General features: G+C 50.8%; 1 protein-coding gene across 1 annotated transcript; it reads left to right on the top strand.

Moving 5' to 3' along the window:
* The first annotated feature begins 19,461 nt into the window (after positions 1 to 19,461).
* irf2bp2b (interferon regulatory factor 2 binding protein 2b) lies at positions 19,462 to 22,362 on the top strand. The gene is made up of 2 exons (XM_040186907.2): positions 19,462 to 20,725; positions 21,085 to 22,362. Exons 1-2 carry the CDS (start codon positions 19,960 to 19,962, stop codon positions 21,861 to 21,863), a joined length of 1,545 nt encoding a protein of 514 aa, XP_040042841.2. The 5' UTR covers positions 19,462 to 19,959; the 3' UTR covers positions 21,864 to 22,362.
* Positions 22,363 to 23,167: the final 805 nt, after the last annotated feature.

Below are 23,167 nucleotides of genomic sequence, written 5' to 3'. Positions count from 1 at the left end.
GTTTACGCTGAGAGGAAGTCTGGATCCCCATCAACAAGGAACCGGCTGTTCTCGGTTTTCTGTGTGCACTTCTGAGGCGTTAAACTGCACCTAAAGTCTCACATTTTGATGAATGACTATCTTATTGACGATAGAGCAGCAGGTCTTACACTTAATAATTACTCCTTTGTTTACACATTTTTATATGTATTCGCTCTTTTTTTTGTTTGTTGTGCCTGTCTTAGATACTGAGCTACCAGGGCGAGCTAACCGCTAACCGCTAACAGGCCGGCCATCCGGGCTAACGTTTGTCAGGCGAAGCTTCCGCCTGTTTCCTTGGTCCCTTCTGGGAGCTGCCTGTGTTTCAACAACCCCGACCCTTCCACCTCTGTTTTTCACCCCAGGAAAGTTAATTGTACCACTTTCCTCTCCAACTAAAAATAGCTCATTCGACGTCCGCTCGCATTTAGCTTCGCCCCTGCGGCTGCAAAAAAAAAAAAAAGAGGGAACACCACAATGGCGACCGGCCCCCAAACCAAAATGACGAAACTGCAAATTGTGAACTCGCGGCGTTTAAACGGCGCTCACAAACCAGTGAGTTCTTCTTCCACAATGTAAAACTGCTCCTTCAGGAAAGCTAAATCACCCGCGTGTTTATGAGATTATTTCTGGAGTCGGAGCGCTTTGCAATCCGAGGAATGCACGCAGACGCATTAACAACAATGCGTTCACATCCCTCTCATCCTCTCGTGAGGTCGTGCGGGGAAATTCTCAGATGATGAAAGCCTTTGTCCTCCTTTCCTCTCCCTCTTTCCCCGCTTCCTGTTTACATGGCCGAGAGCGGACTGCGCCCGGCGAGAGGGAAGCTGCGATGATGCAACCTGACCTCCGTGACTCTCCCTCTTTGTGACACGCTCGCTCGCTCGCCCGCTCGCACACCCCTCCTTCCTGCTCGCGTTCGACAACAAGCGCCGAGAGACAGAAGGAAACGGGAAGGTTTTTTTTAATGTTTTCTGCTTCCTTCTTTTATTATTATTGTCAGTTTTGTGGTTCGACTCTGAGGCCTCAGAAAAGACATCACAAAAGAGCGCGCGCACACACACACACACACGCACACTCTCTCAGGTCAGGCCGTGAACTTACCGCCCCGCGGTCACGTGACTCCACACAGGCCACGTCCCAACGACCACACACTCCTTTTTCACAAACGCTTCCAAAGCCACTTCACGTTTTTCAGAAATTGGCTTCAAAAGGACCAGAGTTTGTATATTTGAGAACAGGCTCTTTATGTGTTTACTGTGATCCGGTGCTCATTATTCAGATTCATTTCATGCGGATCAACTTGAGATTTGGGAGCACTCTCAGAAACGCGTCACGCCAATCGGCCCGCTGCGTCTCCCAGAAGAGCAGAAGAAGAAGAGGAGGCTTCATCCGAAGGGCTCGGCCACTTTGATGTCTTTATCGGAGAGACGTCACGCGGGCCTTTGAAGTCTCACCCCCCCCCACCCCCCCTCACCCTCGACTTCAGCCATGTTTGCTTTACAGAGCGAGCCAGCTGAACCACTTCACCCTGCAGCCGCCGACCTCTCCTCCTCCTCCTCCTCCTCTTCCTCCTCCTCCTCCTCTGCACGCCCTCTGTCTTCACAAAGGAAGCGACGCTGAGGCCTATTTACGATGTTCAGTCCGAGGCGTTGATATCAAAGAGAGAGAAATCACCACGAGTCGACGGGAAACAGGTGAGACGGACGGGTGAGTGATCGGACACGTGATCCCCTTTACACACAACCAGATCTCAGCGAGCATCAGAAACTCAGGTCCTCGAATGCATCGTTTATCTGGTCCTGCTTTGTTTGATTGTATCGAATGTTCCCGTTGTTCTCTTATCAGTTTATTCAATCAATTTAAATGGCTTGTTTTCCATGTATATATTAACACAACAATACGGTTTGAGGAGGCAAACTGACACAAACACTACTGACGTACGGGCAATAGACGAGTGTGGACGAACAGCCGAGTGTGACTGCAGGAGTCCCTCTGATCCCAAAACAATACGCCCCTCCCACACGGAGGCCACACGCATCCCGGGTTTACATGGCAACACGCCGCCCCGTGTCAAATCTGGGTTGCCAGGTAACAGACGGGAGGAGAGCGTGGGTGCGTGAAGGTCGGCTGATGACGGGAGGAAGAGGAGGAGGAGGGTGGGGGGAGGAGCCACATGGCCGCAGGACACGTGACAGCCGGAGAAAATGTTTTGATCAGATACATAACGATGAATATTTCTCAATTTCAACCAAAATGACCAAAAGCACCCGGATTGTGACTTCCTGTATTGCGACGGCTGTGTGATGGAGGAGGAGCCCGCAGACTGCCGGTGTAGTGGAAGAGGAACTCAGGGTCTAAATGGTGTGACGGGTTGGACGGAGAGAAACCAGTTCAGTGTGACGGAAACACTGCGGGTCATTCGAGCCGAGCGCACATGATTAGTTTCAGTGTCCCGCTGTGTCCACGTCACGTCGCACACACACACACACATCCTGTTGCAGCCCTGCTGGGGGTGTGAAGTGGTAATTACATGCAGGAGGTGCACGTAGACGAAGAGCTAAATGAAGAGCAGCGGTGGACGAAGGATTCAGATCCTTTAGATCAGTTAAAGCACTGAAATGTAACTGTTCTGCATACAAAACATGTATTAAGTAAAAGTGTTACCAGCTAAATGTTTTATGCAGTAAAATGTTCCCTGGTGTACTTTATGTTTCTGGATGAATTCACTGTGTGTGTGATGTATTTTTATTACATCAATGCATCGTGTTCTGTGAGATCTTCACTCTCTCCTGTGAGAACCTCGTATCTGCAACAGGAAAAAACGCACAAAGGAACGTTTCCTCCGCTACCACAAAGCGTCAACACATCTGGAGAAACAAGGAAAAGATGAAAAGATGTCAAATCTGGTGGAGTAACGCGTACAATACTTCTGGGAGGAAGCAGAGCAGAGGTTTAACACCCGAGTAAAGTACTTTGAGTATCTGCTGGAGGAAGCTCGACCGGGTGGAATATTCCCCAGAGGTCAAGCGGCTGTGACCTGCAGCCTCACGGGCCCTCTGTCACACGACAGCTCGACGAGTGGCGCTTCTCTGCTTTTTCTTTTGCCGACTGTAACAATCGTGAGATGTGACGTCCGAAAACTAAAACGTGTGCCGTTAAGCTCACCTGCCCGTCCTTCCCCTCCACTCACAAGATGAAATGCTGCTCCATTAGCATTCAGGTGTGAGCATCACACACACACACACACACACACACACACACACGCAGGACACTCTGGTCTTTGTGCTGCCCGGCGGGTTTAAGAAGAGCAGCAATCTGATTCCGGGCACGTCGGCCTGTGAGGCGGATGAATGGGCGGCCTTGTTGGAGGGAGCCGCGGGAGAAGGATAATGGAGTTATTTGATGTGTGTGTGTGTGTGTGTGTGTGTGTGAAAGTCGGCGGACAAAATAGTAAAATGTGGTTTGGCCTTTTCCAGGAAGGATGTGGAAGTCCTCTCCAACATGAAGGACGAGCGTGAATGTGTGTGTGTGTGTGTGTGTGTGTGTGTGTAGTAGTAGCTTTGTGTGGACGAGTGTGACTCGCATGTATAACGGGTTTGAGTGTGTGTTTATAGTGAGTATCCCTCTGTGAGTGTTGTTTTTCTTGCAGCTCTGAGAGGTGTTGGTTGTGGGATATTCGAGAGTTTTTTTTGCACAAACCAAGAAGTGAAAGTCTGAGAGCGGATCCCTGTGTTTAAGAACGAGGGCGCCGGGGGTTTCTGGGACGAAGCGCTACGAAGACGTGAACGCGAAATCGATAACTCGAGGCCACGCTGCTGAAAGAGGAGAGCGCAAAGCGCTCCGTGCTTATTCTGCTTCAGTGGAAACCACCGAGCCTCATCGGTTTAACAGCTGGTTGCCGGGGCGACGGCTGCTGGCGTCATCCGCACGCTGCGGACCGGACGCAGCATCGTTCGGGGCAGCCGACGAAACCCGCTGTGCTCCACCTGCTCAGCAGCTGACAGCAGAGAGGTGGTGGAGAACCCAGCGGAGCGTTTAGCTGCCGAGGAGACAGATGTTTCCCTCAAGAGAGGAGACATCAGGTGGAAACATTAGACCTGACTTATTTGGACTTTTTCTCCTGACATTTTAGACCCAGGATATTTTTACTTATCTTTCCATTAAATATTTCTACCTAATTAATTTTTTTAATTCCAACCTAACATTTTTTACTTGTTTTTTGTTGTTGTTCTTTTTACGTTTTTTGAGATGACTTATTGTAACTTTTTTCAGAAAAAGATTCAACCTAATATTTTTTGACTTTTTTCAAAACATTTTTTAAGCTAATATTTTTTGACCTGATGTCAATAACGTATTTCTACCTTTTTTTGAAACATATTTCGACCTATCATATTATGACTTTCTTTTCAGTGGAAATATTCCAAATAATAAACAACCCAACTCCCTCCATCACTTTACCTCTTACTTTATTTGGTCTTCGTCCTCGTGTGGTCCGTGTTCTCACCGCGTTTGTGCAGTGACATCATGTTCCTCTGCTTGCAGGTTTTAGGGCTCACATTGATAAACAAGTTTAATGGAAGTCAGACGTGGTCGGTGTGCGTAACACAGATTAATACACGTGTGTGTGTGTGTGTGCGTGTGTGTTGAAGATTAAGATGAGACGTGCAGAAAGGAAAGGACAGCTCTTTGGCTCTCATTGGAATGCAAGCACATATCTCACTCTGCAGTTTGTTCCTGCATTAAGCATGCACACACACACACACACACACACACACACGCTCATTCATTCATGCACATCCTCGCTCCTCTGGGAGGGTGACAGAAATAGCTCTGCGGCTACAAGTTGTTCTCAGGCCTCTCAGGAACATCTCCCCCCTCCCCCCCCTCCTGCTCTCGCTCTCTCAGCGTTGATGATGTAACGTCCTCGCCATCAGCTCCGTCGCTCTTTGTTCGGCAGGAAAGAAAAACGCACCCTTCAAGAGGAACAACCAGATGTAAATATGTGAATTCAGATCCTCTGCTCAAGTAAAAGTACATAACCACTGTAAGAATGTAAGAAGTAAAATGTACTTTGAAAAAGGTCCCATGTGACTATAAATGATGTAGTTATATCACATTGATCATGAACTCGTGTTAAAATGTTTTACCGTTGTAGTTGCTTGAGCTGGAGCTCGTTAATTGATTTTTTGAGGCAAATCTTCCCCTTTGTGAAAACGAACCCATCCGAGTAGTTCCTCATTTTCCTCTCAATGGGCCGACGGTTTGAGCTGCGCACAAACTGGTAGTTTAACTTACACCCAAACATCCCGTTCTATAAAATCTGCTTCTACTTTCTCTGCACGAATCCCTCTGAAACGTGAAAGGAAGGAGAGAAAACGACGGTCACCATTCCCCCATTCGCACGCATTCATACGCTGACATCATTGACCACCAGGCAAGGTGCCAACCATTGGTACCCGAGCGCCGGGTTAGGTTGTCCTGCCCGGTTCATTGTGTTTTCATTCCATTGATTTCCCCTTTAAGCATTCACGATTCCATTATCTTCTATGCAACGTGAGGGATGCCCGGCTGTCGACGCCCTGTGTGGGTTTACTCTGTTCTCAGAGGCATGGGATGGAATTCCCTCCCTGAACTAGACGTGAAACGATGCTCCCCGATCAAAGTGTTCATGTCCACATTTAAAACTCTGTGGTCTGGTTCTTCTTCTTCTTCTTCGTGCGTACTTCCAACATGGCCGCCACAGAGTTTAATGGTCGGTGTAAACACGCAGCCTCCCCTCTCAGCTTCACGCTCTATATTTAGGGAGGTCGGCCGCGCCCGCGGTTTTCTCTCCAGCTCCCATCATGCATCATTCCCGGGCTGCCCCCCCGCCCGCCCGCCGTTGTTTTGGTCGCCGCGCCCAGCGAGAAGCGAGAAACGCCCTTCTGTTAGCAACCAAGTGGACGGGTTCCAGGGACGCGAGTGGGTCCGGGAGTCTTCTTGTCACCAACGCCAGTGGCCGAGGTCCACGCAAAAGGGTTAGAAATGAAAATGATCAAACGGATGGTGTGTATTACGTCACACGTACTTCCATCCAAAACGACGACGTTTGGATTTAAATGCTGTCGGAAATCTGCACAGAGATAAAGATATAAAATCCTAAATATAAATGTGTAATGGTTTGGCTTCATTTTAAAAACGGACATTTCCTTCCCTTTAATGTGATTATGTTCCCATTATATCCTTTACTGGTGGAAAGTAACTAAATACATTTACATTCTCTATATGACAAAGCACTGAATAACTAAATGAGTTACTTTTCCATTGAATCTAATAGAAAGCAGAGAAAGACACTTTAAAAAAAAGTTCTGCAGATGATTTATGTAAAATATACCAAAGTCAATCAGCTAAAACACCCAAAGCCGTCTGTATGGATCTTTGAATCTCTCTATTTGGCTCACCGGCTGACTGGCTGAATAATGCATTGTGGGTAATAGGAGCTCTGTGGTATTGCCATTCAAGCAGAAAATAATACCCCCCCCCCCCGTATTCCCCACGCACAGCTAACAACTCCGCCGGCGGATGATCGGAGGAGGCCGACTGTGTGAGGTTCACTGACATCAGGGGAGGAAACTCAAAAGTCTGAATCTGTCGTTGCTGAGACCAGAAATAGGACCTGAGAGGGACGATGTCTGATAACATTCTGCTCACAATACGAATACGAGTAGAAGCCGCGGTGACATTTTGTAAATGCAAAAAAACAAAAAAAACTTAAAGAGCATAAAGCAGAGTATTTTAGGGCGGGGTCTACGGTTGATTGACAGGTCGCTACCGCGCATTCCAAATGCGCTAACTTCCGCTTAGCATTGCGAAGGGAGTGATCCAAGATGGCGACAGGAAAACTCCCCAGAGCTTCCTAACCTGATTTCGACCACGAGTACATCCACCTCTCATCAGAGCTCATCCAGCTGGTCTCCACCCGACACCATCCAGACACACGCGCTCATACGAAACGGCCGCGCTGCTTTGGGTTCAATCGGGAGGACAGTTGGAGCCGGTTTTGAGGGAAAAAGTACGGTGGCAGGAAAGAATGATGTGACTCACGTTTTTTTTTTTCCCTCCGCTTAACCAAACATGAAGCTCGCCCAGTCAGCAGGACTCGGTGGAAACCGCCGCTTTGTTTCCTCCCCCGCCGGCCAAGTGGGTCACGCGAGGAGCGTTCATGGGACAGTTTACTTTCCGTCCCTTTACTTCTTTTCTGCAAATTTATGCCAAAAAAACGTCCGATTCATTCGCTCACGGTCTGACTGCCTGCAGGAAACCGGCCGCTGCAGAGCGCTGACTCGGCAGGTTTCAGGAGCGCTGACCACGGAACCATCACTCTCCTGCGTTAACTCTGCTCATGACCTCCAGGCAGCAGCTGTTGCAGATGACTGACCGCCGTCTGAATGAGGAATGGAAGTTTTGAAAGAGCTGTTTAAAATAAAAAAGGCTTCTTGAGTTCTTCAACGGTGCAGGTGGGGGAGAGATGAAGAGCTGGCTCTGCTGCCATCATCTCACAGGCCTCGTCTTCCTCGCCCACTTCCTCTCCCTCGTGTTCCCTCTCTCTGACGCTGAGATAAACCTTTTTTTTTTTTTATAGCAACCAGATCCCTCTGAGAGAAGCCGAGCCGTCGCTTCACATGGTGTCGGGTCTCGGCCACATTGAATTCGAATGTGAACCGGCGAGTGTTGGTTTACGCTCCCTTCCCTCAATAGCGGCGGGACAATGGGCCGCGGGACAAGCGAGAGCCCCGATCCTCCCTGGACGCACAGAGGTCGAGACAACGCAGAGCATTGAAGAGGTCGAGGATCCGTCGGGGAAGCAGCGCCGGGGGCCGATGTGAAAAGTCCCGGGGTTGTGTGTCGGCGGGAAAAGGCTCCCGGTCGGTAACAGAAGCCCCGACGCTTTGTGGAACCAGAACAAACTGCCGCGCTCACATCAGGTCGACTCACCGGCCTCATTCCGAGTGTTGGAAACAGGACGACGCCTGATGTTTGGCTTGATCGACACGTGCTTTAATGATGCCAAAGTATTCTATTTGACCATTTTTCACTTCCACTTCTTTTAGTTCACGGTGGAAAAATAGCTTTGCCTACTGTTTTTGTGTGTTTGTCGGGAACGCACAAGAGGGCCCGATCTCAAGCAAACGTCGGCGTTGGGAAGGTGGGAAACGAGCAGCGAGGCGGCGACGACTTCTGCTTCCGCTGCCTTTTCCTGTGATTGTGCCTCCCGTTTGTTTAAAAGACAGAAACTTCCGAGCGAACAAACGAAGGTTTTGGGAGCAGCAGCTGGTCACCCGCTGTCAGGGTGGCAATGGCAGGAAACCCACCATAAACACCGGCTCCGCGGCGAGCGGCGCCCCCCCCCCCCCACTTAGTGCTCCTCGCCCCAACAGGACTCCTGACTGATTGGGGAGAGCTTTTTTTTTTTCCAGATGCTTTTTTTTTTGTTTTTGTTTCAAACAAGCCATTCATCCAGACAACAATGAGGTCATCCGTAACTCCGGCTCTCCAAACAGGCAACCCCCGAACAAAGTTCACCCCGCTCGCGTTGGCGCCGCGCGGCGTTGTGCGTGCTCACTGGCGCGTGGAGCTATTATGGGACGGCATGAATGGGAGAGGGGGGGGGGGTTTGTGTATCGGTCGACGGCAGCCAAGTGACATCAGCTGAGCGCAGGAAGGCTTTGATGGAAGTCGCACCGTCTGGAAACTGCCAGCCAGCGGGGGGGGGGACGTCCGGCCGAGCGTCGCCCGGCGGCTCAGTGCCTCTGGAGAACCTCCCCAACTGGATCAAACCCTCATACGACGTATTATCGTCAATTAAATTTCCTCATCAACTGATTTCCTGCAAAGTGAACGATCGCATTCGCCTGTCTGACCTTCCAGATCGCTGCGCTGTCCTTTATCACAGATTCATCTCGATTCGTAATCATTCATTGCCGATGAAGCACTAAATGTCCTCTGGGTTTCCTCATCGTCTCACCGCCTCCGTCCTATTAATAGCTCACCGCCCGCGGGTCCAGTTCAACGGCTAAAGGTTAAACCAGCCGGAAAAAGAAGGTGACTGAGACGTAGCGGCCCGCCCCCCCCCAGCGGCTCTCGTGGTGATCTGGTGATCTTGGAGCGGGGATTTACCCATAACCCCCCCCCGCTGCTGGCCTCGGGATTGGTGGGAGAAGTCATGCAATGGGGAGACCTGTCATCCATCACCGCGGTTGGTGGCCTGAGAGTTGGATCCTGTCCAGAGTTCATCGAGCAAACGTCTCGTACCACATGGAGGATAAATATCAAAAATTTATTCTAGAAGCTTCTTCATGGCAAAATGTGAAAAGTGCGGATTTCTCTAAATCACTAAATCGGTCATTAGTGTTTCAGCTAAAGAACATTGTCAACATTTTCTTTGCAGGTTTCTTTCAGTCTATTTTTTGAAGGTTGAATAAAGATTTTTTCTCAGGGGGACATTTTTCTAACGGCCACAAAACCTGCCCGCCTGTTTTCTTTGCAACACCGTAGATCCCGTCGCTGGTGGTCTTTTCAGAACAAACATTTTACCTTTTACCTCCACCACAAATAACTGAATCAGTCCAACAGCCGTTTGGGCCTTTCGACATGGCTGCCGACGCTCCTCCGCAGGTTTTCCAGCTCAGCGAGCCGTTTGGTTCTTGTTGTTCTCCGCCGCCCTTCAAGGAACAGATCACTCACATTTGTCCTTGGCTCCGTGCCATCATTGTGGTGGAGGGAGGTGGAGGGAGGGAGGGGGTGGGGGGGGGCGTTCTCCAATCACCCGGCTCCGTGTGCTGAAGGAGACGGAAAGTCAGACGGAGACCAGCGCCAAGGTCACGACCACGACAACTGCCACCTTCGGCACGTGAGCTTCCTCAGGGTGTCACGTGTCAAAGTGGTCATTAAAAAGTCAAAGATGAGGCACATTCAGGCGTGCAGCAGGTGCATTGAGTGACCACTGTGTAGATGCTACTAGGCTGAACAGGTGTGTGTGTGTGTGTGTGGGGGTCAGGTGATAGGCGGGGTTAGTGAGGACATGGAGGTTACTGCGGGGCAGGTGGGAGTGGAGACGTCATGCAGCGAAAGAGCGGAGGGACAAAACGCTTGTGACATCCGAGTGCGAGACGGGCAGGACGAGCGTTTTCGATTTCGTCAGCGTTGACCTATTTTAACCCTCGGCGTCGTTCGTCCTCGCAGATTGTGATCTAATTTGTTCTTCCAGTGTGAAATGTGACCGCAGTACAATTTCACATTAAACTTGCGCAGTGATTTTGGGTTTGATTCCCGCAACACAAATCGGACGGATCAGCGCTGCGTCATTTGATTAACAATTAATTCATATTTATTGTCATTTCCGCAGAGCTCTGGCTGGTTCTTATTGTACTGATACCACAGTATCAGCACAGTACAGTACTTCTACCTCATACTCCGGCTTTTATTTTGGTAAATTCCTGTCAGCTCTCTGCCTTCTCCAATCAGAGTGCCGTCATGGGGTTGCACAAGGGCCGAGCCGCGTAATCACATAAAGCCGGCTTATCTGTCTCGCCAAGGGCACCCAGTGTACTCTGACCCTGTGTGTGTGTGTGTGTGTGTGTGTGTGTGTGTGTGTGTGTGTGTGTGTGCAGACCTAAGCAGTCTGAGTGCAGATCCATTTGGAGGACGTGAAATTGAGCAAAAGTTTTTTCGAAGCGCAACAGAGCAGGAAGACGATGAAATCAAATCCAGAGATAAGAGCGACAGGCAGTGACACATCCACGCGAGTACAACCACAGGTTGGAAGAAGTCGTGTCGGTGTAGAAATACTCGTAGTGCCCAAAACAGCTCTGGGATCAGTTCCTTTACACGTGTTGCCGAGGCAATGCAGCTGGCTGCAGCTGCCGACGGCCGCGCTGTGCATTTGGAATTGAATTGTTGTCTTCCTGTGGTAAACGCTCCCAACCACCCGCCCAGAGCTGCGTTAGCTACGTTAGCTTAGCTCCGGGCCGGGTGGTCAGAGCTATGAGCTAACGTAACCGGCTGCCACGGGCCGCTCAAAGAATGACTTTACCTCAGGAAGGCGACAACGTTTCTGTTTCATGTCGCGCTTCGTTCTGCAGGAAGTGGCAACAAAGTGTCAACAGAGTATAACACGGGAACAGAGAAGCGGAAGGGTGTAAATATCAAGATGCATTTGGTAAAGGACAGCGGCGTGTGTGCGCGCGGGAGAGAGACACACACACAGACCTCGGTGACAGGGACCGTTGTGGTGTAATTGTACAGTTTGTGTTGGAGGCGTGAGTCACTGTGATGACACGCAGCTGCAGGCTGGAAAACAGTCATCGGCTCAGTAAGAGGGCGCTCGATAAAAGACAACACCAACTCTCGCCATCCGGGTTTTTTGGTTTTGTTTGTCGGCCCAATAGTTCCTCACAGTAATCTTCCTCTATTGTGCCGCCTCCACAACTGCTGCACTGCTGGTGAATCTCTGCATGGCGACAAACGTGGATTCATTCGAAGGTTTTACTGTTCATAAAACCGGCAGTGTTTTATATTAGCTCCGACAATTTGGTTATATGGGCGGTCAGCGGGACTTAAGTGAGTTAAAGGGTTTATGAGCAGCGCCGAGAATAGAAAAAGGAATAGGAACACACACACGCACGCACACACACAGACACACACACTAAAGATGACCATATGCAAATAAACACAAAGACGGATGATGCTGTTTCCATCCTGTCTGATTGTTTTGGAAAGAATCAAACGCAGACCACATTCATAACAAAAGGCACGCACACACACACACAGACACACACACACACACACCGACACACACATCTGCCTATAATGACTGCAATCAGACTGCAGTCTGCAGCGACGGTGTTTCAGACACGCAGCGAGCAAATCGAGCAGCAGCGCAACAGCAGCCGGCCGGAGGCTTAAATACAGAGACGGGGGTGGAGGAGGGGGGAGAGGGGGGTGAGAGGGAGGGTGGAGGGGGGAGGGGGGGGGGGGGGGGTCGAAGGGGGCTTGGAAAATATCGGAAAACTGAAAAAGTGTCGGGTGACGGATTCATGTGCTAGACATCGTAAAACCGTTTCCTGCGGCTCAAGGACTCAGGGAGGGGCCGCCGGGGGTCGTCATTTCTTTACAGGCGTCTCCTCCCAAAAAGGAAAAGTGCTCATAAGAACACGACCAGACGGGAGGCTTTTTTTTCTCTGTTTCTTCTCGGCCTTCCTGGAGGTTCCCATTATATATCCGGTTACAAAAGTCACGATTCAGCAGCTCTGTGTGCGTCCAACGACAAACGAAAGGTTTGAAGACCTGAATTGGAGTTTGACTCATTAGAGGAAGTCGCAGCTAACGTGCTAACGTGCTAACACTAGTCAGCATCAGCAGTGGCGAGAGGCGAAACTGTGATTCTTGTTCTGATTGATGGATTTTAGATTATTAGCCACGACATCGACAGCATGTTGAGGTGAACGTGGTAATTCACGGCATCATGGACATCTACTAAACTACCCACAATCCTACGGTGCAACAGCAACGGCTGGTATTGGTGGAAGCGTTGGAAGGCCTCAACGATCCCTCTCGGATCGGTCGGATCTCCAGAAGCGACAAGACGCCCTCCTGTCCTCCTGCTGCCTGCAGCGTTTACTCCCAAACCGTCGGGGAGGAACTCCCTCCGACATGCCGCCGCCCGCCGATCGGCCCGGCGGTTTTGAACTCGTGGCGAGCTCGGCGTTTTGGAGTTGGCAAGCCCGGAAGAAATCCCCGAAACACCCACGCGGTTTGGTCGGGGTCAGTCGGGGACGTTGCGTAAGCTGTGATTATCTGCAGCTCGCCTCGGCCGCATCACGGGGGGGGGGTTGAACTTTGCCGTGTGGCTCTGAGGTTATTTTTGGCAAAGCGGCCTGCTGCACCTGAACGGAGAAAGGCCGGCGCCGCACTCGGGAAGAGGAGGAGGAGGAGGAGGAGGTGGGGGGACATTTCTGCTTCCACCATGAAAGTCAAAGGCTCCCCAGCTGATGACTTTAGCAGCCGGTGCCCCTGCAGACGCCGTCGGAAAGAGTGAGGAGCGCCGGCGGGGAAAGGGAAACGCCGACCTGCTCCTCGAGTCTCCTCCAGCGACGGCTTTCACAGATCAGGATTCTCTCCCTGAGGCGCAGGAGCGAGAGAGGGAGCCTCGGCCTCCCGCCTCTTAAGTGGTCTGCGGTCTGGAAGCGTTTTCCTGACGAGAGGAGCTGGAGAGGCTCCACTCTGCCATCACCACCGCCGCGTCAGCTCGGTAACGACGACGCCCCCCCCACCACCGTCTGCTCTTTAAGCTTCCTTTCTCTTTAGGAGGAAAAAAAAAACAAAAGAAAAAGATTTCTTTCTTCCAGGGAAATTCCGATCATTTCCCGTCTTGAGGCCTGAGCTGCTCCCTCCCCTCGGAGGTTTATTTGGAAATGTAGACTGTTATACTGGAAGCCCTGTCCTACCCCCCCCCCCCCCCCACCCTACATCCCCCTTTCAAATCTGGCAGCCGTCCCCCTGCTTCCCCCCCCCACACACACACACACACAATCACACAATCCCCACCGCGGCTGCAGATGTGGCACATCTGGCTCCAGCAATGAGTCATTATTTTTGGCTCCATGTGACGCTCAGCTCCCTTGTCTCTGTCTTCTCTCTCCCTCTGCCGCCATGGCAACCGTCGGATGTTTGGCAGGAAGTCCTTGGCACCAAACCGGTAAGAGAGCCGTGGAGCTTAAGGGACGAAAGAGAGGTTTTTTTTTATGTGTGTGTGTGTGTGTCAGAGAACCTCGAAGCAACAAAGCGTGACAGAATGAAAGCGTTAAACAAACAGGGGTCGAGGTGGGCGGGGCTTCAGTCTGGCGATGGTCCAGTCAGGCCATAAAGTTCTGAGTTTCAATCGAGGCCTCTAGCAGAACAAAGCTGCGTGCCACACCGCCGCCGCCGCCGCCGCCGCTTGGCATCAGTCACGTTTTCCCAGCAGCCCTTGCTTTGGCAGCTGGCCGACCTTTCCCTGCAAGCCTGCAAAGAGGATTAGGAGAGGGGAGGGAGGGGCGGCGGGGTGGCGAGGGGAAAAAGAGAGCCTTGTTGTTTTTCTCTTGTCCTTTCACTTCGCCCCCGGTGACATCACCAGCGCTCCGGCTCCAGATGCGAGGCGTCCAAAAGTCTTTCTCCACGGGTTTATTTGACTTGGCTGTTCGTTTTTGAGAAGGTTGCGACGGGTGCAGTATGCCAGGGTGATTCCAGGGGGGCGGGATATTTACCCAAATATCTTAGAATCCATCAGATGGATCACGAAAAGAAAACCTGGTAAAGAAAACGGGCCGTTTTTTTTTCTGTTAACTTTCTGCGAATCCTGATTGGCTTTCTGTTGTCATGGTTTCCATGGAGCATGTTGCTGTTGGATCACATCCACACCTGTATGGGAGTGTTAACATGTTATACATGCTAAATGCTCATCGCAGGCGTGTGTTTAACATGTTCACGGTTTGCTACTTAGACACAAAGTACAGCTGAAGCTGATGCAAATGTCTTTGTTTCTGCAGGTATTTGGGCGGATCCATCAAAATGTTAATGCATGATCAGAAGTTCCAAAGCCAAAGGATGTTTTAGCTTTTATAGACAGTCGTGACATCGTATTCATATTGGCTGTTTTCTTGTTTCAGATGAATTAATTCCATTAGCGAGATAAAGGAAGAGTTCCCTTATAACATTAAAAGCCACTCAGTGGTCTGGAACCATCATCTTCTCTGTGTCCGATCACCTTCTGTTTCCAGCACTTATTGATCCCGTGTGGAAGTCTGTCGATGGGCCGCGTCCCCGTAGGAAAGGTGGACGCGTCCGTGTGTCGGGGGGGCGTTTGCAGGCGGAGCGGCCCGGATGGCTCCCTGCATGTACGTGAGATGAGGATGTGCTTGTTGAAGTGGTAAACAGACTGTTGGCCCCGTGCCAACCGTCCTGCAGCTGGAAGAGAAGAAGAAGGAGAAGAAGAAGAAGAAGAAGACGACGTCCCAGTAAACAGGAAGCAGTTCATTACTGGTGATACCCTGACAATGAGGTTATGTGCCGATAATTGGGATTAAATTGGGAGATTAAATTGCATCGCCGAGGCTGTTTACCCTCCTGCATCTGTGTGTGTGTGTGTGTGGGGGGGGGGGGGGGGGGGGCGGTTACCCAGAAATCCCTGCAACGACAGAACTGGACGTCCTGCAGGGTCCTCAATCAAAATGAGGCTGTACGGGTCGATTATGCAGTTATGTACCAAACTACGCTATTAAAAGTGTCTGTCGTGGTTTTATTTTGACGGTATTCATGGTGGTGTAGTTGTCTTTTGTAAAATGTCAGTGTAAATGCTTTTGAAAGAGAAAAATTATTATATATTGTATTCAAATAATGGCATTTATTTAAATTATTAGTTTCATGTAGAGTATTGCCAGAAAGGTCGTGTAAATATTAACCCTCTATAGCATCTGTTCTACCGGCTTTTTGGGGGCAAAAAACAAAATATCAAAACATTACAATTCAACACATTGCTAATTGTTGTCGGCGCGATGACTCAGCGCAGCTCATTTTGGACGTTGCGATTTCTTCACTCATTTACTTCACTCGTCAGAACGACTTTACTCACTTTGTTATTTTACCTCGAACCATTATTGTTTTCCTCAAGCTCCAATATTTGAGAAGTCAACAAGTGGAGACACAAACGAGGGCGGTCGCTTCCCCCGAAGTCAACCTGTTGTGTACAGTGGAACCTCCTGCTGAAGGCAGCCAACGAGGCACTAGTGCACGGGGGAGGACGGCGGGGGGGGGCTCTTAATAATTGAGCAAATAGCTTTGTAGTGTTAGCTTTGATGTGTTAAAAAGGGTTTAATTTTTAAACAGAGGGTTTGGTAAAGAGAGAAAAAAAAAAGCCTTTGATGATGTGGAACAGATGAGGCATTCGGGGCGGAAACGACTGTCCAAATAACTAAGAACTGGCCTGGAATTCAAACAGAGAAACGGATTAGCCTTCGCCGTCCCACCGGGTTCGGCTCTAAACACGCCGTTTAACGAAAAGCCCTTTGAAACGGTATGTACACGACGTGTGTCAGTGCAGGCCGAGGGAGAAACGGCTCTGTTTCAGTCCCACAGTGCCTGAAGAAGAGCCGAGCATCACCTCCGTATTGGACAGAAATACACCGACAGCTGGTAGAAACAAAACATATGGGGACAAAGACCGTCAGCCATTACTGGACAGCCTGACTTTAAGCTTGCCGTTGCTATTCGTGGTCACCAGAGGATGAATCCTAATATCGGGGCAAAGCTTTTCAATTTCATCAAATTTTAAACGGGTTGCCCAACGTTTGCATACACCATTCACACAGAGGATAGACCCTTTACCCTTTGGTATTATTAAGAATTGCCACATTTCAAGCATTTCATAAGAGCTTTTAATTGATGGCGGGCGGCCTGTTGGGTCAAGTCGCCGATGCAGGAAACCCGAAGGATATTTCCTCTGACTGTAAACGGTTAATCATTCCAGTTCCAGTTTGACCTCGGCGTCACCTCGGAGCTGTGCCTTTTTTTTTCTTCCCGGGGTTGACTTCCCACCGTGGCGACTTCCTCCCCCATGTGAAACGGCTAAGCTGAATAAACTGACCGGCTCGACCCCCTGCGGACACGAGGCCAAGTCTGCAAATCTCCCAACGCAGCGGCCCCGCGGGGAGGCTATTTAAAGGGCCCGCCGATCGGGCAAAACACGGGCTGACGGAGCTGCGTTAGCGCGTAGCATCCCACATCCTGCAGGATGGACTTGTTACCCAGGGTTCTAAATCGGAAGGGTGGCAGCTTTGAGGAGGGGCGTCCTAAATAATGCACTCACGGATAGACCTCAGGAAGCTTCAGCAGAAGTGGTCGGCTGCCTGGGATCGTCAGCTGTTGCAAACATTACTTCCGGGAAGGGCCTCAAAAACTTGCATTCTCTCTAATGGCCATCGGGGGGCGACTCCTCCGCTCACAGAAAGAAGTCTGATTTTATAGAAAGTCTTTCCTGCTTCTCACTTGATTTATCATGGTGAGTCGAAATGAGTGCTTTAAAACAGTGTAGACAAAGTATAAGTGGCCTCATGCGGACTGAAATAAGACCCTTAGGACGTTTCAAGCATAAACATAATCAACGAGAATGAGAGAATAGAACGTTTTCTGAGAGCAGGCAGGTCCGTAGTTTTACTTCAGTGTTCAGTTCGGTGCTGAGTGAACGATGTGGGAAATGTCGTCCATGTTGTCACTTCATGCTTTGTGTTTCCATTTGAGAAGTGAAGGACCAAACATATTTAATTGAATCCGGTGAAAGGCAAACGCATTGAACTTAAGTATTAAAATGAGACAGACGGGTTTCACTTGATAGGATTTAAATGGAAACACGCGACAGGATTAGATCAACGTGCTGCTCTGGAACATGTTTTCTGCAGCAGGCCGAGGCGTCGCCGCAGAAGAGAAGGACGCATTGTTCCCTCTCTTCTCATCAGCTGTCGCGAGGGACTGAGACTACAAGACACCGCAGGTCGTTCCTGTCACTGAATCCTTTTCTCTGCTTCTATTAGATTTTTTTTCTTCTCTTCTCTTTTACTATTTGTTTCGCTGTTGAAGCACAAAGGCCGCGGCTGGAATCTACTGTTTGTTCTAAAAGGTCAACAGACTCTGGGTTGATGTTAAAATAAACTTTGACATGGCGGTTAGAGATAAACGCTTTGCAATACTCCCACACGATGAAAGGTACCCAAACAAAAACAAGCCACTAATGTCATTTCAGTCGATTGCCCAAAAAACTACTTATTTAGAGGTGGAAAAAAATGTGGCTTCAGACTCTTCATATTATTATTTGTTAGTTATCTTTTCCTATTAACAGTAAGGATTCATGATTGTGTAGAGTCGCATTAAAGTGCACGGGGACCATATCGTAGACTGGCATAGTCTCAGTGCCACGGCGTTTTAGTGCCGCAGTTTTCATGGATTTTGTTGTAATGTTTTGTTATGTAAATACATGTGACTGGTTGTTGTGAAACAAATAACAACATGTAACTGTGGCGTCATAAAAACTGGTCTGTCCTCGGCTCAGCAGCGGGCTGGTGGGGGAAGAAGATCATTCGCACTCTGCTTGACAACAAACAGCTGATTTCTGTGATTGGCTGCCGTTGCCGTGACGTCACGGGCGCCTGACACCGGAACAACAGAGAGAGAGAGACAACAACACTTGTTGCTTTCATCTGCAGACAGTGTTTAACCGTTTTTACAACCCTGTACTTTACAGCCCTATGAATGTTTTCCACTAATGTATTGATGTTTAATGGTACTATGTGCTCTGCAAGTAATTGTAGATAAATACTACTGATATATTTTTATTCAAATTTCTCTTCAAAATAAAGTCTGTGGATTCAGCAATTGTGGACGAGTAAAAGGAGTGTGTGTGTGTGTGTGTGTGTGTGTGTGTGTGTGTGTGTGTGTGTGTGAGTGTGTGTGTGTGTGTGTGTGTGTGTGTGCAGGCTGTCAGCTGAACTCCCTGCTCAGGGTTTTGGTATTTATAAAACCTCTTTGGTTCCCTGTGGACAGAGAGGAGGAAAGAGCGGTGAGAGCTCTCACTCTGCCTCCAACTCCAGGGATACAATTTGCAACCCAAAACAATAGAATGAAGCCTGTGTTCAGTTTCTACTGGAAGTACAACTTTATCCGAAAAGTATTGTTTTATTGCTGATGTTCACTTTTCATTGCATTGCTTTTCTTTTCAAAGCCAAGTTTATATTTGGATGCCAAAGTGGAAACTGCAACAAAGCAGGCCAACTTTAAATGGGTGAAAATTACAATTATAACAGAAGCAGGGGCTAGGCTGCAGGCTGGGATCTAATGTTTCTTTTTTTTTGCTTCAGCTAATTAAAACAAATATATTGCGTTTATCATTTATGTACAATTTTGAGCCACTTTAATTTACTATTTCTAATTCCTTCTATTTTCTACTTCTAGTCCAAAACAATCTAGAGGTAAATATTATACTTTTTATTACAAGATTCCGACAATTTTAGTTATTTTCACAGACACTTATTACACAATAGTGTCATAAAATAAGATAAGATAAAATAATCCTTTATTAGTTCCGCAGTGGGGAAATTATCAGCAGCCTGGGGTAAAGTGCAAACAAGATCAAAACAAGTATTATATGCAGTGGTTAAGATAACAGAAAATAACGGTTAAGTACTTAAATGTAGCTGCGACTTTATCAGCCGCAACGTTTGAACGACGGACATATTATTGCACTATTGCGTAAATAATTATTGATTGAGAATATAATATATTGGGTCATTGAGAAATTGCTCACCAATGACAATACAATTGTGCTCTTAAGGCTTCGACTTGTGACAAAGTATTTATATACTGTGGTGGTATCGGGGTCAGTAGTATCTAGAGTTCTACTGTCGTGAATTTGCACGTTGAACTTCAACGGTCACACACACGGAAAGAAGGAAAACCGCGCCGCAGAGTGACGCCACTTTCCAGCCACACACACACACACGATCTCCGAGAGCAGAGCTCGCCCAGACAAAGATAGGGACCCGGCGCGCATGCGCCCTGCGGCGTTTGTCGAAGAATCCAGTAAACAGAGCCCCGCAGCAGCGCTGACGTCACGGCCCTACATTGAGAGATCGAGCCGAATCGTGGAGCGCGCGCTCTTCAGACGGAGGCGCGCGGAGGCAACGGACACGACGGCGCTGAGCTCCGGTCGGTGCGACTCTTTCTGACGCGGGGGAAAAGGAAATACAACTGGGCTTTCTTTTTTTTCTTCTTTTTTTTTTAAATGAGCATTTCTTCGGTTCGTTTCTTCCCTTCCGGCGACGTAAACAAAAAACCGACGGACATTTTTGGAGAGAGTTTAGCATTCGGGGTCGCAACATGTCCTCCGCGGCGGCCGCTGCCTCCCGGCGGCAGTCCTGCTACCTGTGCGACTTGCCCCGCATGCCGTGGGCGATGATCTGGGATTTTACCGAGCCCGTTTGCCGCGGGTGCGTCAACTACGAGGGGGCGGACCGCATCGAATTCGTTATCGAGACCGCCCGGCAGCTGAAGAGAGCCCACGGCTTCCAGGACGGCCGCTCTCCGGGCCCGGGGAAGCCCCACCACGCCGGGAAGGAGATCAACCACTCGGCCGGAGAGCCGGGCTCCCGTCCGCCGCAGCCGCTGGACCGCTACCCGCTCTCCGACCGGCCCCCGCGGCTGGGCCCGGAGTACCAGACGGCGCGGCAGGCCAACGGCCTCCCGCTGCCCAACGGATATCCGAAACCCGACGAGCCCCCGGAGCTGAACCGCCAGAGCCCGAACCCCCGCAGGACTAGCGCGGTCCCCCCCAACCTGGTGAACGGCGGCATGCCCACCATACACCCGCTCAACGGCCGCCCGGGGCCGGCTCAGATGGGTCTGTCCGGGGTGCTGGCCGCGCCGGGCCCCGGGGAGCACGGCAAGCGTGCGGAGGAGCTGAAGGAGAAGCACAGGCCGGACAGCCTGTCGGACATGTCGGACAGCCACAAGGACTGGATGGTCAAGGGCAAGACGGTGCGGGACCTGATGGCGCTGCACACGTTCGATAGCCGGTTTAAGAAGGAGCACGCCGCCATGCAGAGGGTGATGGGGTACGAGCCCGGCGCCACTTCCTCTAAGACAGGTATTTATGCGGGTCCCACCCCCCCGTTTCCCCTCAGCGGTGCATCTTCAATTGGCAGTTGCCATAAAAACAGGAACTTAAGTGGACAAAAAAAAAAAAAAAAAAAAAAAGATGTGTCAGCACATTTTCCGGTGCTGACGTGTGTCTAAAGCCGCCACGCTGTTACCGCCACGCTGCCGAGGCGCACCCGCTCACGTGCGTGCGCGCGCTCGCTGCGTGCGCGCAGCTTCGGCCGACGCACAACAGCCACATAAACAAAGACTTCGGCAGCGTTTCGTTATTCACACAAGCAGCCCGCTGGATGCGTTTGTGTGGCTGTGTTAACCCTTCCTCTTCCTCTTCCTCTTCCTCTTCCACAGACCGAGGGAAGCACCCGCGCAGCATGAAGAGGAAGGCCTCCCCGGAGCCAGACGGCGAGGGCAGCGGCCACAAGATGAACGGCGGCGAGGGCCAACCGTGGCTCCCGTCGCCCTCCGAGGTCCTGAAAATGCCCCCCGTGGCCCTGCCGGGCTTCTCGTCGGCGCCCCCCTCCACCATCTCCCCCCACAGCCGCACCACGCCCCCCGAGGCGGCCACGGCGCAGAACGGCCAGTCCCCCATGGCGGCGCTCATCCACGCCACCGACAACGCCGGCGGCGCGGGTTCGCCGAAGGACGCCAACCAGGTGCACTCCACCACCACCACCACCACCACGGCGGCGGGCGCGCGGCGGAACAGCGGCAGCCCGCTGTCGCCGTCCTCGGCCTCGCAGAGGAGGCTGGCGCAGAGGGAGGGCCCCGTCGGCGGCAACCCCTCCGCCCAGCACGGGCCCGGGGCCCTGGACCCCCACGCGCCGCCGCTGCAGAGCATCCCGGACTCTTCGGTGGCGCCCGGCAGCGTGCCGCTGTGCTGCACCCTGTGCCACGAGCGGCTGGAGGACACCCACTTTGTCCAGTGCCCGTCGGTGGCGTCGCACAAGTTCTGCTTCCCTTGCTCCCGGGAGAGCATCAAGCAGCAGGGCGCCACCGGCGAGGTGTACTGCCCCAGCGGCGAGCGGTGCCCGCTGGTGGGCTCCAACGTGCCCTGGGCCTTCATGCAGGGGGAAATAGCCACCATCTTGGCCGGGGACATAAAGGTAAAAAAGGAGCGGGACCCTTGAAGTGCTCACCGGCGGTTCTCAAACGTTTTTTTTTTTTTTTTTTTCCTTTTGTAATCCGACAACAGGACACACACACACACACACACACACACACACACACACACACACACACAGACACACACAAGCCCCCCAGAGAGACTGATGGAAATGTACATATTGGACACAAGGGAAGTATATACTTCGTAAACATGGCTGTATAATTTTTTTTTTGATTCTTCTTTTTAAATACATTGTGTTGCTATATTTTTGAAGATAAAAGGTATGTACTCTTCATAACAGGCTCCGCCCCCCCCCCCCCTCCCCATCACACTTGTTTCTTTTCAATCTGTTGGTGTACTTTAGTTCTGGAGACAGTCCTGTCAAACATAGAATGTGACTAATCTGAGCACTTGGCATAAAAAATAAATAAAAAAACCCACATAAATGCTTTTAGCTGTACATGTATGCACTTGTTTAAGAAAGCAAAACTTGCCAAATACAGTTTCAGACCTTGTAATAATTCCTCTGGCGTCTCTGTGGTTTGCTCGTTTTCCATAATCGCCGGTCGGAGAGAGTCACGGCCTGATTGCGCTTCAGCCGCGATGCAATACCTTCCGACAGGCGCACACACACACACACACACACACACACACACACACCGGCCCCCCGGAGGAGGAGTGGGTGGAGGCGGCGGTGGAGGAGAGGAGAGGAGGCGGGTTTGGCGAAGGCCGCAGTCGAAGCGCGTTGCGTAAATGTTTGGTACTGTAAATCCGGCGAGGAGCGTGCCGAGAGGACGCTCGCTGCCTCGGGCCTCGTGTCCTGCCGCCGCTGCCCTAAAAATAGCCCGCTGTGGGAAGGTGCTCCCCGACGCGACCCCCCCCCCCCCCTCCCCCCCTCTCTCACGTTGTGCTGGCCGACCGAGGCGTTTTCTTCCCTCGCGTTGCTGACTGACTCTCAAGCTCGTCGTGTTTGCGGCGCCCTGATTTCAGGGAAAGCGTACGCGAGACCTTAGGTCATGTGACGTGAGCGGCGCCGTGCAGTCACCCGTTTTTTCCACAGCGCTGTCAGGCGGCCGAGGCGCCTCTGGGCCCTTCTTTAGCGCCCCCCCTCCCTCCCCCCAAGGATTCGGGTGACACTTGATGTTCATTTTGTCTCCATCGTTGCTTTTATCTTTCAGTCATTAATCAGCGAGTCGTCTGCTAAATGTTCCCTCTGCGTCGCGTTCGGCCGGTTTCTGCTGCGGGGAGGAACAAAAATAACGAGGAGGAGGGAGGAGCGCCGGGGGCCCGGCCTCAAAGAGTAGAGGCAGGACACAAATGCCTTGC

Source organism: Gasterosteus aculeatus, chromosome 9, assembly GCF_964276395.1.
Source record: "Gasterosteus aculeatus chromosome 9, fGasAcu3.hap1.1, whole genome shotgun sequence".
NCBI classification, from domain to species: domain Eukaryota; kingdom Metazoa; phylum Chordata; class Actinopteri; order Perciformes; family Gasterosteidae; genus Gasterosteus; species Gasterosteus aculeatus.
This window is presented reverse-complemented; position numbering and strand designations above follow the sequence as displayed.